An 18,832-nucleotide genomic window follows, 5' to 3' on the forward strand; every position below is an offset into this window, starting at 1 on the left:
GGTTGTTTCGATACTGTCCCATGAGGCGCCTCTCTCTTTCTCTTTGGACCACAGTATCTTAAAGCCTTAAAAGTATTGCACACCAAATTTGAAAGCTTTAACCCTTAAAATAACGGAACCGGAGCCGTTTTTAGATTTAACCCCTATACAGTCCCAGGTATCTGTGTGCCTTGCTTTCCAAAAACAACTGCGCATTAGTGGCGCGAAAATGAGGCTCTGCCTATGACTAGAAAAGGCCGGTTTTTTTTTTTTTAAAACAATCCCCAAGATTATAATAACTATTAATAGTTATAATCTGCCAAATATGCTTAGTAAAGTAATCGTTTTAGCCCAGAAAAATGTCTACCAGTTTTTTAAGCCCTAATGAAGCCCTTTATTCTTATACTAAACTAAGAAAATGGCTTACCGGTTCCCATAGGGAAAATGACAGCTTCCAGCATTACAAAGTCTTGTTAGAAATGTGTCATACCTCAAGCAGCAAAAGTCTGCTCACTGTTTCCCCCAACTGAAGTTAATTCATCTCAACAGTCCTGTGTGGAAACAGCCATCGATTTTAGTAACGGTTGCTAAAATCATTTTCCTCTTACAAACAGAAATCTTCATCTCTTTTCTGTTTCAGAGTAAATAGTACATACCAGCACTATTTTAAAATAACAAACTCTTGATTGAAGAATAAAACTACATTTAAACACCAAAAAAACTCTTAGCCATCTCCGTGGAGATGTTGCCTGTGCAACGGCAAAGAGAATGACTGGGGTAGGCGGAGCCTGGGAGGGACTATATGGCCAGCTTTGCTGGGCTCTTTGCCATTTCCTGTTGGGGAGGAGAATATCCCACAAGTAAGGATGACGCCGTGGACCGGACACACCTATGTTGGAGAAATTAAACTCTCATGATTCAGATAGAGCAGGCAATTTTAAGCAACTTTCTAATTTACTCCTATCATCAATATTTCTTCGTTCTCTTGTTATCTTTATTTGAAAAATCAAGAATGTAAGCATAGGAGCCGGATCATTTTTGGTTTAGCACCTAGGTAGCGCTTTCTGATTGGTGTCTAAATGTAGCCATCAACCAGCAAAATCTACCCAGGTGCTAAACCAAAAATGAGCCGGCATCTAAGCTTACATTTAAATAAAGATACCAAGAGAACAAATAAAAATTGATAATAGGAGTAAACTAGAAAGTTGCTTAAAATTGCATGCTTTATCTGAATCAAGAAAGTTTAATTTTGACTAGACTATCCCTTTAACTTTATCTTCATTCTATCATTTCTTTGTGGCAAGAAGGCATTTGATTACTATCGCACAAGTATTTCTTGGTGCAGTACCACCCCCTGCTCTAGTGCAACCAATCGTGCAAGAGCAGGACCTGCCAATCACCCTAGACTAATGAGTTTGGAGTTTTACTACTGCTTTTTAATTGCAGTGCAGGGGCTCCAAAGCAGAGTTTGTTGCTTAGTACATGGGGCCCAATGGCAACAAAGAATGTCTAGGAGAACATTTTCACATTACAGAAATTTACTTAAACCTTAATAGTTTACTGCCTACTTAAAAAAAAAAGAATAAAATGATTTAATATTGTTAAAGGGACAATAAAGTCAACATGAAACTTTCATGATTTAGAAAGAGCAAGCGATTTTAAACAACTTTCCAATGTACTTCTATCATCAAATTGTTTTGTTCTCTTTGTATGCTTTGTTAAAGTTTAAATCTAGATGGACTGATAGGAGCAGCCAATGTCAGCAGTGTTTGCTACTGTGTATAACATTGCTATAAACATTGTTGTAGCCACTGCTGCCAGATGGCTAAAGACATGTGCACGCTCCTGAGCTCACCTACTCTTTAACAAAGGATTCCAAGAAAACCAAGCAAAACTGATAATAGAAGTAAAAAGGAAATTTGTTTAAAAATTAATTCTCTATCAAATCCATTTAAGTTTAATTTTGACTTTACTGTCTTTTTAAGTATTGTTACTTAATATTGTTAATATTGTTAATTGAAAATAAAAACGTGAAAATATGGGTAATATAAAAACATTTAATGGAAATCTTACCAACTAACTAAAACTGTTATTTATTTATTAGATTTTTTTTATATTGTTAAAAATATGTGTACCCACTGCGATTTAAAGGATTACTTTCTGTTATAATTTTTAAGCTAAACAACTAACATATTAAAGTTAATAAACATTAATTAAAACCTACTGACCTATATTTTCTCCAAAACGAAGTTTCATAACGTTCTAAAAGTTATATCTTTTATTCGCCGATGATGTCACGTTATCCTGCCCACTATTTTCAGCACTGAGTGTTCAAAATACTTAAACCAATAACTTTGTGTTTAAAGCGCCATTTTGAAACCTAGGTATTGTAAACGGATTGGTACAGAGCAAAGGATACCCACAGAGTGGGTTTAGAAAACAATTAAATTTGCAAACAAGATTTCTGATATACGGTAGAGATATGTTAATGAAATGCTATTGCTAAAAAGCGTATTTGGGGTAGTTAGTTAGTAACAGGCATAGAAAATATTTACTTACAGTGGCCCTTTAACTTAGATTATTCTTGTTTGTTAAAAAAAAGGAAAAACAATATCTAATATTTAAAGAAAATATTCCAAACATTCTATCGCAAAATTATTCATCCCAGATTACAGATTCAAGTGTTTAAGCAGTTTAATACCCTTCATGCTGCATTATGTTCATTTGCATGAGTTGCAACAAAAAAGAATGCCTTATCCCAAATCAGTAAGTTTAACTGTGCATACACCAAAAAAAACAATTTGTTTATATTTATAATCATTTACTCATCCATTCTATTATTTATTAGATACCAGAAATCAGATCATATGCACACTCATACACAATACAAACACTTAACTTTTACAAACTTGTAAGATAACAGAATTTATGTTTACCTGATAAATTACTTTCTCCAACGGTGTGTCCGGTCCACGGCGTCATCCTTACTTGTGGGATATTCTCTTCCCCAACAGGAAATGGCAAAGAGCCCAGCAAAGCTGGTCACATGATCCCTCCTAGGCTCCGCCTTCCCCAGTCATTCGACCGACGTAAAGGAGGAATATTTGCATAGGAGAAACCATATGATACCGTGGTGACTGTAGTTAAAGAAAATAAATTATCAGACCTGATTAAAAAACCAGGGCGGGCCGTGGACCGGACACACCGTTGGAGAAAGTAATTTATCAGGTAAACATAAATTCTGTTTTCTCCAACATAGGTGTGTCCGGTCCACGGCGTCATCCTTACTTGTGGGAACCAATACCAAAGCTTTAGGACACGGATGAAGGGAGGGAGCAAATCAGGTCACCTAAATGGAAGGCACCACGGCTTGCAAAACCTTTCTCCCAAAAATAGCCTCAGAAGAAGCAAAAGTATCAAACTTGTAAAATTTGGTAAAAGTGTGCAGTGAAGACCAAGTCGCTGCCTTACATATCTGATCAACAGAAGCCTCGTTCTTGAAGGCCCATGTGGAAGCCACAGCCCTAGTGGAATGAGCTGTGATTCTTTCAGGAGGCTGCCGTCCGGCAGTCTCATAAGCCAATCTGATGATGCTTTTAATCCAAAAAGAGAGAGAGGTAGAAGTTGCTTTTTGACCTCTCCTTTTACCAGAATAAACAACAAACAAGGAAGATGTTTGTCTAAAATCCTTTGTAGCATCTAAATAGAATTTTAGAGCGCGAACAACATCCAAATTGTGCAACAAACGTTCCTTCTTTGAAACTGGATTCGGACACAAAGAAGGCACGACTATCTCCTGGTTAATGTTTTTGTTAGAAACAACTTTCGGAAGAAAACCAGGTTTAGTACGTAAAACCACCTTATCTGCATGGAACACCAGATAAGGAGGAGAACACTGCAGAGCAGATAATTCTGAAACTCTTCTAGCAGAAGAAATTGCAACCAAAAACAAAACTTTCCAAGATAATAACTTAATATCAACGGAATGTAAGGGTTCAAACGGAACCCCCTGAAGAACTGAAAGAACTAAATTGAGACTCCAAGGAGGAGTCAAAGGTTTGTAAACAGGCTTGATTCTAACCAGAGCCTGAACAAAGGCTTGAACATCTGGCACAGCTGCCAGCTTTTTGTGAAGTAACACAGACAAGGCAGAAATCTGTCCCTTCAAGGAACTTGCAGATAATCCTTTCTCCAATCCTTCTTGAAGAAAGGATAGAATCTTAGGAATTTTTACCTTGTCCCAAGGGAATCCTTTAGATTCACACCAACAGATATATTTTTTCCATATCTTGTGGTAAATTTTTCTAGTGACAGGCTTTCTGGCCTGAACAAGAGTATCAATAACAGAATCTGAGAACCCTCGCTTTGATAAGATCAAGCGTTCAATCTCCAAGCAGTCAGTTGGAGTGAGACCAGATTCGGATGTTCGAACGGACCTTGAACAAGAAGGTCTCGTCTCAAAGGTAGCTTCCATGGTGGAGCCGATGACATATTCACCAGGTCTGCATACCAAGTCCTGCGTGGCCACGCAGGAGCTATCAAGATCACCGATGCCCTCTCCTGATTGATCCTGGCTACCAGCCTGGGGATGAGAGGAAACGGCGGGAATACATAAGCTAGTTTGAAGGTCCAAGGTGCTACTAGTGCATCTACTAGAGTCGCCTTGGGATCCCTGGATCTGGACCCGTAGCAAGGAACCTTGAAGTTCTGACGAGAGGCCATCAGATCCATGTCTGGAATGCCCCACAGTTGAGTAATTTGGGCAAAGATTTCCGGATGGAGTTCCCACTCCCCCGGATGTAAGGTCTGACGACTCAGAAAATCCGCTTCCCAATTTTCCACTCCTGGGATGTGGATTGCAGACAAGTGGCAGGAGTGAGTCTCCGCCCATTGAATGATTTTGGTCACTTCTTCCATCGCCAGGGAACTCCTTGTTCCCCCCTGATGGTTGATGTACGCAACAGTCGTCATGTTGTCTGATTGAAACCGTATGAACTTGGCCTTTGCTAGCTGAGGCCAAGCCTTGAGAGCATTGAGTATCGCTCTCAGTTCCAGAATGTTTATCGGTAGAAGAGATTCTTCCCGAGACCAAAGACCCTGAGCTTTCAGGGGTCCCCAGACCGCGCCCCAGCCCATCAGACTGGCGTCGGTCGTGACAATGACCCACTCTGGTCTGCGGAAGCTCATCCCTTGTGACAGGTTGTCCAGGGACAGCCACCAACGGAGTGAATCTCTGGTCCTCTGATTTACTTGTATCGTCGGAGACAAGTCTGTATAGTCCCCATTCCACTGACTGAGCATGCACAGTTGTAATGGTCTTAGATGAATGCGCGCAAAAGGAACTATGTCCATTGCCGCTACCATCAAACCTATCACTTCCATGCACTGCGCTATGGAAGGAAGAGGAACGGAATGAAGTATTTGACAAGAGTTTAGAAGTTTTGTTTTTCTGGCCTCTGTCAGAAAAATCCTCATTTCTAAGGAGTCTATTATTGTTCCCAAGAAGGGAACCCTTGTTGACGGAGATAGAGAACTCTTTTCTACGTTCACTTTCCATCCGTGAGATCTGAGAAAGGCCAGGACAATGTCCGTGTGAGCCTTTGCTTGAGGAAGGGACGACGCTTGAATCAGAATGTCGTCCAAGTAAGGTACTACTGCAATGCCCCTTGGTCTTAGCACCGCTAGAAGGGACCCTAGTACCTTTGTGAAAATCCTTGGAGCAGTGGCTAATCCGAACGGAAGTGCCACGAACTGGTAATGCTTGTCCAGGAATGCGAACCTTAGGAACCGATGATGTTCCTTGTGGATAGGAATATGTAGATACGCATCCTTTAAATCCACCGTGGTCATGAATTGACCTTCCTGGATGGAAGGAAGAATTGTTCGAATGGTTTCCATTTTGAACGATGGAACCTTGAGAAACTTGTTTAGGATCTTGAGATCTAAGATTGGTCTGAACGTTCCCTCTTTTTTGGGAACTACGAACAGATTGGAGTAGAACCCCATCCCTTGTTCTCCTAATGGAACAGGATGAATCACTCCCATTTTTAACAGGTCTTCTACACAATGTAAGAATGCCTGTTTCTTTATGTGGTCTGAAGACAATTGAGACCTGTGGAACCTCCCCCTTGGGGGAAGCCCCTTGAATTCCAGAAGATAACCTTGGGAGACTATTTCTAGCGCCCAAGGATCCAGAACATCTCTTGCCCAAGCCTGAGCGAAGAGAGAGAGTCTGCCCCCCATCAGATCCGGTCCCGGATCGGGGGCCAACATCTCATGCTGTCTTGGTAGCAGTGGCAGGTTTCTTGGCCTGCTTTCCCTTGTTCCAGCCTTGCATTGGTCTTCAGGCTGGCTTGGCTTGAGAAGTATTACCCTCTTGCTTAGAGGACGTAGCACTTGGGGCTGGTCCGTTTCTACGAAAGGGACGAAAATTAGGTTTATTTTTGGCCTTGAAAGACCTATCCTGAGGAAGGGCGTGGCCCTTGCCCCCAGTGATATCAGAGATAATCTCTTTCAAGTCAGGGCCAAACAGCGTTTTCCCCTTGAAAGGAATGTTAAGCAATTTGTTCTTGGAAGACGCATCCGCTGACCAAGATTTTAACCAAAGCGCTCTGCGTGCCACAATAGCAAACCCAGAATTTTTCACCGCTAACCTAGCCAATTGCAAAGTGGCGTCTAGGGTGAAAGAATTAGCCAATTTTAGAGCACGGATTCTGTCCATAATCTCCTCATAAGAAGGAGAATTACTAGTGATCGCCTTTTCTAGCTCATCGAACCAGAAACACGCGGCTGTAGTGACAGGGACAATGCATGAAATTGGTTGTAGAAGGTAACCTTGCTGAACAAACATCTTTTTAAGCAAACCTTCTAATTTTTTATCCATAGGATCTTTGAAAGCACAACTATCTTCTATGGGTATAGTGGTGCGTTTGTTTAGAGTAGAAACCGCCCCCTCGACCTTGGGGACTGTCTGCCATAAGTCCTTTCTGGGGTCGACCATAGGAAACAATTTTTTAAATATGGGGGGAGGGACGAAAGGTATACCGGGCCTTTCCCATTCTTTATTTACAATGTCCGCCACCCGCTTGGGTATAGGAAAAGCTTCGGGGGGCCCCGGGACCTCTAGGAACTTGTCCATTTTACATAGTTTCTCTGGGATGACCAAATTCTCACAATCATCCAGAGTGGATAACACCTCCTTAAGCAGAGCGCGGAGATGTTCCAACTTAAATTTAAATGTAATCACATCAGGTTCAGCTTGTTGAGAAATTTTCCCTGAATCTGAAATTTCTCCCTCAGACAAAACCTCCCTGGCCCCCTCAGACTGGTGTATGGGCCCTTCAGAAACAATATCATCAGCGTCCTCATGCTCTTCAGTATTTTCTAAAACAGAGCAGTCGCGCTTTCGCTGATAAGTGGGCATTTTGGCTAAAATGTTTTTGATAGAATTATCCATTACAGCCGTTAATTGTTGCATAGTAAGGAGTATTGGCGCGCTAGATGTACTAGGGGCCTCCTGTGTGGGCAAGACTGGTGTAGACGAAGGAGGGGATGATGCAGTACCATGCTTACTCCCCTCACTTGAGGAATCATCTTGGGCATCATTTTCTCTAAATTTTGTGTCACATAAATCACATCTATTTAAATGAGAAGGAACCTTGGCTTCCCCACATTCAGAACACAGTCTATCTGGCAGTTCAGACATGTTAAACAGGCATAATCCTGATAACAAAGTACAAAAAACGTTTTAAAATAAAACCGTTACTGTCACTTTAAATTTTAAACTGAACACACTTTATTACTGCAATTGCGAAAAAGTATGAAGGAATTGTTCAAAATTCACCAAAATTTCACCACAGTGTCTTAAAGCCTTAAAAGTATTGCACACCAAATTTGGAAGCTTTAACCCTTAAAATAACGGAACCGGAGCCGTTTTTATATTTAACCCCTTTACAGTCCCTGGTATCTGCTTTGCTGAGACCCAACCAAGCCCAAAGGGGAATACGATACCAAATGACGCCTTCAGAAAGTCTTTTCTATGTATCAGAGCTCCTCACACATGCATCTGCATGTCATGCTTCTCAAAAACAAGTGCGCAATACAGGCGCGAAAATGAGACTCTGCCTATGATTAGGGAAAGCCCCTAGAGAATAAGGTGTCCAATACAGTTCCTGCCGGTTATTTTACAAAATTCCCAAGATTAAAATAATTCCTCAAGGCTATGGAGTATAAAATATGTTTATATATAAATCAATTTAGCCCAGAAAATGTCTACAGTCTTAAAAAGCCCTTGTGAAGCCCTTATTTACTGTCTGTAATAAAAATGGCTTACCGGATCCCATAGGGAAAATGACAGCTTCCAGCATTACATCGTCTTGTTAGAATGTGTCATACCTCAAGCAGCAAAAGTCTGCTCACTGTTCCCCCAACTGAAGTTAATTCCTCTCAACAGTCCTGTGTGGAACAGCCATCGATTTTAGTAACGGTTGCTAAAATCATTTTCCTCTTACAAACAGAAATCTTCATCTCTTTTCTGTTTCAGAGTAAATAGTACATACCAGCACTATTTTAAAATAACAAACTCTTGTTTGAATAATAAAAACTACAGTTAAACACTAAAAAACTCTAAGCCATCTCCGTGGAGATGTTGCCTGTACAACGGCAAAGAGAATGACTGGGGAAGGCGGAGCCTAGGAGGGATCATGTGACCAGCTTTGCTGGGCTCTTTGCCATTTCCTGTTGGGGAAGAGAATATCCCACAAGTAAGGATGACGCCGTGGACCGGACACACCTATGTTGGAGAAAAGTGATTCAAAAGAAGACTTGAAAATATTAATGGATAAACCGTTTTAGGTATTGACCAACATGCAGAAACACGAACCTAGTAAACTAAGCTCTTACTATAGCGGGAGCTGTTTTAATATCTTTGCTTTTAGGACTTTGCGCCATGTAAAATCAAATAAGGCTAGACTCCTTCTATAGAAGGAACCATATTTAATTTATCTTTAGTACTGTTGTGCAGTGCTAGAGACCCCCTATGAAGAAGCTGGACTGTGAAACGCGCGTCAGTGGACTTCAGTTGGAGTGGCGTCTTTCTCGCTAATTTATTTGCTTGCTTTAACATATGCTAATATTATTGATATCTGGATCCATTTATAAAGGAGACAGATTATGGTATAAGGTTGATCCAACGTTCGCTGAAACTAATTACTAGGGATATAAATTCCCATTACACTATTTGGATAACGTACCTTCCTTTAGTGCTGCTGTTAACAATGTCGTAGCCTGTGGGATTTCACCAGAATCAGCCTTGATGAGAAGTTGTGGTTCTGCATTTACACTGTGTCCTCCGCTAAGTGCTGCCAGTTCTGCATAGATTTGCAATTTTTCCTCCAAATAATTACAAAGTTGTTGGTCATGAACAGTGAGATCCTCTGAAAAAAAAAAAAGAAATTAGAGCTTTCTTTACATTTAAAGGAGTTCATATTAGTTTTATGTTCTGTAAGAAGCATATTTTAGATATGTCATTAAAACCTAATGCTGGTAAATTAGAAAGAGAGATGCCAGTTAAAATGAAGTGGCTTCATTTCAGAGCTGATATAACTAGGAAGAGAAATCTGCATCTTCCATCAACTATGGATCACCAGTATAGGAGATGTTTATCGTGAACTGACCCAGCCTGGCTATGTTTAAACATGGGGTGAAATGTATTATCAGAGGAACTGCATCAATGTTTAAGTTCAAATATAATTCTTTGCAGTGTGAAGATGATAATTTAACCTAAATGTAAAGCAAAATAATACAACTACTCAATTCTCCCTGTTAACGCATGAAAGTAATGAATTACGTGCCTCCATATAGACCTTAAAGGTTATTAATTCTGACACTTAAAGGGACATGAAACCCAAAAATGTTCTTTCATCATAGAGTATAACATTTTAAACAATTTTCCAATTTACTTCTATTATCTAATTTGCTTTGTTTATTGAAGAGCATACCCAGATAGGCTCAGGAGCTGGGAGTTATCTGCTGATTGGTGGCTGCACATATATGCCTCATCTTATTGGCTTTCATATGTGTTCTGCTAACTCCCAGTAATGCACTTCAGTAATGAATATCAAGAGAATGAAGGGAAATTGAAAATAGGAGTAAAATGGAAAACTTGTTTAAAACTCTATGCTCTTTCTAAATCATGAAAGAAATTTTTTGGGTTTTATGTTCTTTCATTATAAGCCAAAAATATCACCTATGAAACCCCCATCAAGCGGCTCTGTGTAGTATTATTATGAAGTTAATTTTATGTATCTATATTTTTAATGAAGTGTTTAGGCACAAAAATAAAGAATACAATTGAATATAGAATTATATGTATTCTATGGCATGAGCAAATGCCCATAGCCTGTGTCACCTTAAAGCCGGGGTCTCAAAGTACCGCCCGCGGGGCATTTCCGGCCCACAAACCGGTTACAATGCGGCCCTTCACTTACTCCCCATAACTTAGAGCTGTGCGTTGATTAATATAATGCCGGGGGCCCGAGGAGCTGCAGCTCCAAGCCCACGTTTCTATATAAGACCCTAAGTGTGCAGCTCACCAAAATTAGCGCCAAAGCTGTTTGTGGGTGTGCTAGAGGAGCAAAGCAAGCGAGTGAGGAAGGATTTTTTTGCCCAGAGCTTGTGTTTGGCAGTAACGAGGGGACCCAGGACTTCACTGGGGGAGTGTAGTGTAACTCTCAGCGAGACTGTGGGGCAAACTGAGTATAAGCAGGCAGCAGCATAGACGATCAGGAGCCGCAGCAGAGGAGGACAAGCAATGGAGTTGAGCAAGGTATGTGCTAAGTACAGTTGCCTTATAGTGAGATTTATTTTGTGCCTCTATCTAAGAGAGAGGCTGTGTAGCTTACTTTGTTTAAAATACTGCCATGCCATAACGTTTGTGTGTGTGTGGGGGGGTCCTGTGTGTGTTTTTGTGTGGGTCTGTGTGTGTATGTGTGTTTGTGTTAGTGGGTGTGTTTGTGGGTATGTGTGCATGTGTGTGGGGGGTCTGTGTATGTGTGTGGGTCTGTGTATGTGTGTTGGTCTGTGTGAGTGTGTGTATGTGGGGGTCTGTGTGCGTCTGTATGTGGGGGGGGGGGTCTGTGTGTGTTTGTGTGGGTCTTTGTGTGGGTCTGTGTGTGTATGTGTGAGTTTGTGTTAGTGGGTGTGTTAGTGGGTGTGTTTGTGGGTATGTGTGTGTGGGGGGGGGGGCTGTGTATGTGTGTGGGTCTGTGTGAGTGTGTGTATGTGGGGGTCTGTATGCTTCTGTGTATGTGGGGGGGGGGTCTGTGTGTGGGGGGGGGGAGGGTTCTGTGTGTGTGTTTGTGTGGGTCTTTTTGTGGGTCTGTGTGTGTATGTGTGAGTTTGTGTTAGTGGGTGTGTTTGTGGGTATGTATGTGTATGTGTGTGGGGGGTGGTCTGTGTATGTGTGTGGGTCTGTGTGAGTGCATGCATGTGGGGGGTCTGTGTGTGTCTGTGTATGTGGGGGGGTCTGTGTGTGTGTTTGGGGTTCTGTGTATGTGGGTCTGTGTGAGTGGGTGTGGGTCTGTGTGAGTGTGTGTATGTGGGGGTCTGTGTGCGTCTATGTGTTTCGGGGGTTCTGTGTATGTGTGTCTGTGTGTGTTTGTGTGGGTGGGTGTGTTTATGTAATGATTACACATATGACACAAAGACATCACTGATAGTATCTGTTTAACAGAGCATTCAGATTATATATATATATATATATATATATATATATATATATATATATATATATAGTTTAATTCTGTTCAAAGTTTTGGAAGCGGCCCCCATGGGAGAAGACAATTTGACCAGTGTCCCCAAGGTAATTTGAGTTTGAGACCCCTGCCTTAAAGGGACAGTCTAGTCAAAATTAAACTTTCATGATTCAGATAGGGAATGCAATTTAAACAACTTTCCAAGTGACTTTTATCATTAAATTTGCTTTGTTCCCTTGGTTGTATTTTTGAAAAGCTAAACCTAGGTAGGCTCCAACTGCTTTCTAAACCGTTGAAAACCACCTCTTAGCTTAGAGCATTTTTGAAAGTTTTTCACAGTTAGACAGTACTAGTTCATGTGTTTCATATAGATAACATTATGCTCACTCCTGTGGAGTTATTTAGGAGTCCGCCCTGATTGGCTAAACTTTATGTCCATCAAAAGTACTAAGATAAGGGGGCAGTCTGCAGAGGCTTAGATACAAGGTAATCACAGAGGTAAAAAGTATATTAATATAACTGTGTTGGTTATGCAAAACTGGGCAATGGGTAATAAAGGTATTATCTATCTTTTTAAACAATAAACATTCTGGTGTAGACTGTCCCTTTAAATGTGTAATAAAGATGGGATTTTATGAATACTGACTGTGAAATTCTTGAATATGACATTAGACTGAGGTGGCATCTGAATGTATTTTTTGCACAAGTTTCTGATTCCTATGTGCTCTTCATTATTAATTAGAGGGGGTGGTGGATTCCCTGCTGCTGTTTTCATATTCACTGGAGTAAAATAGAATTTTATCTGAATAATTCTGATTCCCATAAAATTGAAGAAATGAATCTGCTTTAAATAATGTAAGATCTATAAATCACATACAAATGAACATTATTTTATAAACTGATGGAATTTTATGTAACCATTTATTAAGACGTCATGATATTAGAGGCTCCCTAATTGAGAGTTATTCTATCATAGGAAATCTGACAGGTTTCTACATTTTTTTTTCAAGAATAATTCTTTACTCCCTAATAAATGGAATAAAAATCCTTTACAAGATTTTCCCTTAACTCTTTTAGTGTCATAGCTTCCTCTCCTGCCTGATAATTAACAGTATTATCCTGTTCTTTATACTGTACCTTGGCACTTCAGAGCTTTTGCTGCTTTGGCCTCTGCAACACGTTTATCTTCATCAGACTCAGAGGTTTTCCCTTCATCTTCTTCCGGACAACTTTGGAGAAAGACAATTGGTGGAAGCTCAGTTACCTTAATAGTGCAACATGCAAATCATGCAACCCAATTGTGTCAAGTATTAGTCATAGTGTCTTTATCAGAAAACAAACAACAACAAAAACAATACTATTCTGTTTTGATCATTTAAAGGGATACTAAACCCACATTTTTTATTTAATGATTTGGATAGAGCATGTAATTTTAAGCAACTTTCTAATTTACTCCTATTATCAATTTTTATTTGTTTTCTTGCTATCTTTATTTAAAAAGCAGGAATGTAAAGCTTAGGAGCCTGCCCATTTTGGGTTCAGAACCAGGGTTGCGCTTACTTGTTGGTGGCTAAATGTAGCCACCAATAAGCAAGTGCTATCCAGGGTGCTGAACCTAAAATGGGCTGGCTCCTAAGCTTTACCTTCCTGCTTTTTAAATAAAGATAGCAAGAGAACAAAGAAAATGGATAATAGGAGTAAATTAGAAAGTTGCTTAAAATGACATGCTCTATCTGAATCATGAAAGAAAAAATATTGGGTTTAGTATCCCTTTAATGCCCTTTTCAATGACACATATACCAATTTTTTCATAAATGATTTTTAGATGATGAATTTATATAGCCCATCTGGTGTGTTTTTGTAAAAATGTAAAGTTTTGCTTATTTTTAAATAATATTGTGCTAATTTTCAGACTCCTAACCAAGCCCCAAAGTTTTAGATGTATACTGTTGTATACAGACTTCTGATTGCTTCTGTTAATATAATGGGTCTTTTCATATGCAGGGGAGGGTCTGATTTCAGTGGGTGTCCCAGCCTAACCTCACCAACAGTTCTAATTGGGACCTTCTAATTACGTTTTTAAAAGGTTTTATGCTGGATTTTTATATCAGTATCTGTGCATATTATTCTTTATAGTAGTGTCTATTAAATGCAGTTAAATGGAAATTGGTGTATACTGTCCCTTTAATAAAATATAGTTCAGAGCTGAAATTAGTTAAAATGTAACACAGATGCAGCTACAATCTCCCTAGGAGTAGTAATGCTCCTATTGCAGTATGTGAGGGTTGTAAGTAGCCTATCATTTTTGTAAAGCTGTAAATTCTGAAGCATAATAGTCTTTGTTTGAAGAAACAACTTTTTTTTGTGTTATTTCTCACTATTGCTTTATTTCTTTACTCTCTTCTTGCCCCTGGGTCTTACTGTGTCTAAGCACAAACTTATCCCCAGTATCTTACCTCTGTACAGCCTCCTGAATCTGTCTCATCCAGGTATTGCGCTCTTCTTTGGTGCTGGTATGAATTTCATACATTTCAGGACCGGCAGATGAAGCACTTATCAAAAACATCCCTCGTTCCTCATTGGCTACTTCTCTCACAATCAGTTTTTGAAGGCAGATAACTGGAGGTTTTTGATCCTATTATAAACATAACTCCAAATGACTTATTTATAAAAATACCAATCTAAATGAAAACATAGGAAATGAGATGCATTTTGTTTTACACATATTAATATTACTAGTATTAAGAGACACAAAGCACTTTGAATTGATTATATAAACTACAAAGCAAATTTGATAATAGAAGTAAACTGGAAAGTTGTTTAAAATTGTATTTTCTACCTAAATCATGAAAAAAAAAGGTTGGGTTTCATGTTCCTTTAAAGTGAAAGTCAATCCTAACATTTGTGAAACGCTATGATTGACCATTGGAACAAATAAAGGGGACTTTCATTCATGAGGTATAAAATACTTCAAGCTGAAAAGCTCCTTTATTTGTTTCAAGCATTCACTGCACTGAGCTGCTCAGGCTCAGACGTTTCCACCTCTTAGCAAAGAACGTGCGGGAAATCCAGTTCTTTTACGAATAAAAGTCCCCTTTATTTGTTCCAATGGTCAATCCTAGCATTTCACAAACTCTAAGATTGACTTTCACTTTAAGTGTAGTAAAACAAACTCTCCAATATACTTGTATTATGTTGCCCCCATTTTCCCGTAATTTAACGCTGAAATTGTGGGTTTTCCAATTCTGAGAAACGGAAGTGCCCACTGCAAACTTCACAAGCTTAGTCTCATTATATATCTACCTCTAATTACCCACAGTGGAGATAAGATCTCCTCTTCAGGATCTTTTGACCGTATGATTTTTTTCAAAAGTGCTTCGCGGACACATTGTCTAATCACAGTGTGCCCGATCGCACTATTGAACTGAATGTAGAGCGCTCACACTCTGGTCTGGTAGCTGGAGCGAGCTACATTCGGTTTAATAGCGTGACGGGTGCGCTGTGATTAGATTGCGCGCCCCTGAAGCACTTTTAAAAAAGAAGAAACGATCAGAAAATTCTGGAGAGGAGACCAGGTAAGTGCAACTTTGAGGGGTAAAAGCTCTAAAATCTTTAGATTTTTAAAGCTGTTGCTAAGATAATGTTACATAATTCTGCACTATGTGCAGAATTATGCAACATTATTTTTTGCATTTACTGTCCCTTTAAGAATGACTGATTAGGCAGGTCATGTGATTTGTGGTTAGGTTGTTTTGCTATTTATTTTTTTAAACAAGTGAAATAAAAGTTTGGACTCTTAACTTTTATTAACATTTTTGCTGACATTTTTCTCTACACGTTTGATTTCTGGTTTGTTGAGCACATCTACAATAGCGTCTATATTACCTAGCGGATCTGCTATTATCCTTGTGGTAGCAAGTGTACCTTAATTCTGGACTATTTCCAGCATTGCTGTTGGATTTTGTTTGGTTTGGAGGTGTGGTAGTATGTAAGTGGCGGAAGAGGTGGTATACCATAAAGTGCATACAGAGGGGATTGTATTTACTACAGCGGGCATGAGCCGGAGGACCGACCAGAGTTTGCCTGTGTTATTTAAACCAAAATAGTTGATGTCATGCTCCAGTAGAATGTTGTCATATACACGGGTAGCCACCTTTTCCTCCATTTTTCACGGCTCAAGTTTGTGCTGGTGACACAGATATCGACTAAGAAAGACACTTATACAGCTTTTGAGCATTTTGAGTGGTTGTTACAAAATAGCAAGCCCTGCTACTCATGTAACCAGTCTAGATTAGTTCTTCCAAACAAAGCAAGTGGTTTATATGGATTTATTTTTTACTTTTTTGTTTTAGAATAGATAATAAATATAAAGTAGGATTTTGACCAAACTTCTTTTTTAAGCCATTGAGATATAGCCGGAGTGTCGAACCTTTTCTCTACAGCTGTTGCTTTGAGATTGCCTTCACTCACTGGACCCATTTTATAAATCTGACAGCATTAAATTTATAATTAAAATTATAAAGACTTCAAATAATGAAATAAGTAATGCTTCGGTGGCCCATCGTTTCAGGCTCACCTAAAACATAAGTTAAGAAACAGCGGTCATAAGAACTGTCCGCCACCTTTTATGGGGTGGATTGAAATTATCCCGATACGATTGGGATGATTGACAGCCCCTTCTAGCAGTCGATTGGCTGCCAGTGAGTAGGGGGTGGCATTGCACAAGAATTTCATCAGAAATGCTTGTGCAATGTTAAATGCGGACAGCATATGCTGTCCGCATTTAGCAATGTCGAACGGACATGTATCGCTATAGCGAATCATGTCTGCTCGACATTTAATAAATCAACCCCTATATCTCTAGCTAACAAAAATTTTGAACACATTTTTGGGTTGAAAAGGAATATTTTTAATTTAAAGCAAAAGGACTACAAAACACACCTCCAATATACATACATACCCAAAATGTACTGGTCAGGTCTTAGGTTTGAAACCCAAGCTAGAGAGTCCTTAGACATTTTTGAGGGCATTCTCAAAACAATTACAAAATGTGTTGTGTTGTAAGATGTTATAGTATCACACTTTTTTCATCAAGTATCAACCATATTACAATATATATTTTTAACAAGCTCCTTCTTTATTATTTATAAACTTACCACAGCAGCAAAAATACATTTTTGATCTTTTTCTTGTAAAAACAGCAACACGTCAGTTAATAGAAGTGCTTGAATATCTAAGAAATAAATAAACACAACTACTAAATATAATTACAATATTTCCACCAGAAACAAACATTCTAAAATGTATTTAACTAATATGCGCAATAACGGGGAGCCTTTTGCTGTAATGCTGACTGGGGACTGAATAAAACATAATATTGTGTCTCTTCTCCTCAGTATGTAATGTTATATACGTCTTATGTAGGAACTTTACAAATAAATATGTATAGTCTTTACACAGAACTGCATTGTAGCAAATAACTTTTTTTATACTAATTATAAAACTAGTTAGCTTACATTCTGTTAATGTGTGAGCCTTCCCCTGAACTTCCTCTCTGAATTTACAGTCTTTGCACTGATCTATCACCTCACAAATGTTCTGTTGTACATTTAGACAATTATATAAACATTTTGGTTTGTTACCCATGTCAGTGGTGGTGGTGGGTGGGTGGGTGGGTGGGAGGGAGGGAAGTGCTTCCCTGACTGAGGAGGAAGGCATGTAGCTAGACCTTTTGGATCTCTGTGGGCAAAGTCACTGTGGATAATGACAGAGTTGTGGCTGTTCCATGTGCAGATATGGTGGTCTGGAGCCGAGGCTAGGCAGAATGGCACAACGGAGGAAATACAACCTAATAGATTTGGGTGGTTTTGCACACCTGTAGAACTTGTTTCCTGTGCAACTAATCTGAATACAGTTTATTTTTTCTGGGGAGCTTGAAAATCATTCAATTGAGCTCTTAAAGCTTTACATGTGGGAAGAAGAGGATTAAACAAGACAATCAACCACCATGCCCAATAATCACCCTCTTCCTATCTGCCTCAAACACCTCCAACTATAATTCTCTTTACATATCAAGGTTCCATGACTAGTGATTCTGCAAAGTGAGGTCCCTTACATGTTTAGCCACGCAGCAAGAGCCTGATAATACCAGCCTGGATCATTTGGACTTTACATACACAAATAAATCAATGAATGTGTAAAACAAAATCTGGAGTGGATAAAGCAGAAGCATCAGGAATATATACAAGAAAGGTAGCAATGATGCATATTTGGCCAACAAAAGGTTACTAGCAGAGACATGCAATGTGCTTAAAGGTCAGTCTGGGCATATGCCAGAAGACTAATATACAGCTAATAGTGGCACATGTAACATTTCTATACTGCTATATGACCCTTATACATGAATGACAGAAAGTATAAAAAGAATATGAGCTTATGTTCTACTAGCTCATCATTGTCATCCTTTAACTGTATCACCCTCGGCTACGCATGCTTTTTGATATAATGACTCAATCCCATGAGCTCAGTTTAGCCTGAGCTGCCAAACAAAGAGGGTCCACTTCCTTGTGGCTTATACACAGCTGAATGATAAATCACTGTATATCTGAATCTGTATTAAAGCTCACATTTTCTTTCATGATTCAGATAGAGCATGCAATTTTAAACAACTTTCTAATTTACTTCACTTATCAAATTTTCCTTGTTTTCTTGGCATCTTTTGGTGAAAATCAGGGCTGTAAGCTCAGGACTGTGCACGTGTCTGGAGCACTATATGGCAACAGTTTTGCAAGAATGTTATCCATTTGCAAGAGCACTAGATAGCAGCACTCTTTCCTGCCATGTAGCGCTCCAGACACTTACCTAGGTGTATATTCAACAAAAAATATATTGAGAACAAAGCAAATTTAATAATATAAGTTAATTGGAATTTTTTTTTTTAATTGTATGCTCTGTCTGAATCACAAAAGAACATTTTGGGTTTCATATCCCTTTAACTCTAAAAAATAATTTATCCCTATGTAGAATAATAACTCCAGCATTGTTAGATGAAAAAGCACTAAGCATTAAAGACAATGAATACAAAAAGCTGCATTGCTTCA

The 18,832-nt window shown here is 39.2% G+C and overlaps 1 protein-coding gene across 4 annotated transcripts in view; it reads right to left on the minus strand.

Annotated features, from left to right (window-relative positions):
- Nucleotides 1-18,832, minus strand: part of ARHGEF28 (Rho guanine nucleotide exchange factor 28) — an 813,355-nt gene that overhangs the window by 91,682 nt on the left and 702,841 nt on the right. For all 4 annotated transcript variants that reach the window (XM_053701420.1, XM_053701419.1, XM_053701422.1 and 1 more), the window contains 4 exons: nucleotides 16,889-16,965; nucleotides 14,189-14,367; nucleotides 12,870-12,961; nucleotides 9,231-9,413 (listed from right to left, as the gene is read on the minus strand). In XM_053701420.1, coding sequence (XP_053557395.1) covers nucleotides 9,231-9,413; nucleotides 12,870-12,961; nucleotides 14,189-14,367; nucleotides 16,889-16,965 — 531 coding nt within the window. The remainder of the gene's footprint in view (nucleotides 1-9,230; nucleotides 9,414-12,869; nucleotides 12,962-14,188; nucleotides 14,368-16,888; nucleotides 16,966-18,832) is intronic.

The sequence above is a fragment of the Bombina bombina genome, chromosome 2 (assembly GCF_027579735.1).
Source record: "Bombina bombina isolate aBomBom1 chromosome 2, aBomBom1.pri, whole genome shotgun sequence".
NCBI lineage: Eukaryota > Metazoa > Chordata > Amphibia > Anura > Bombinatoridae > Bombina > Bombina bombina.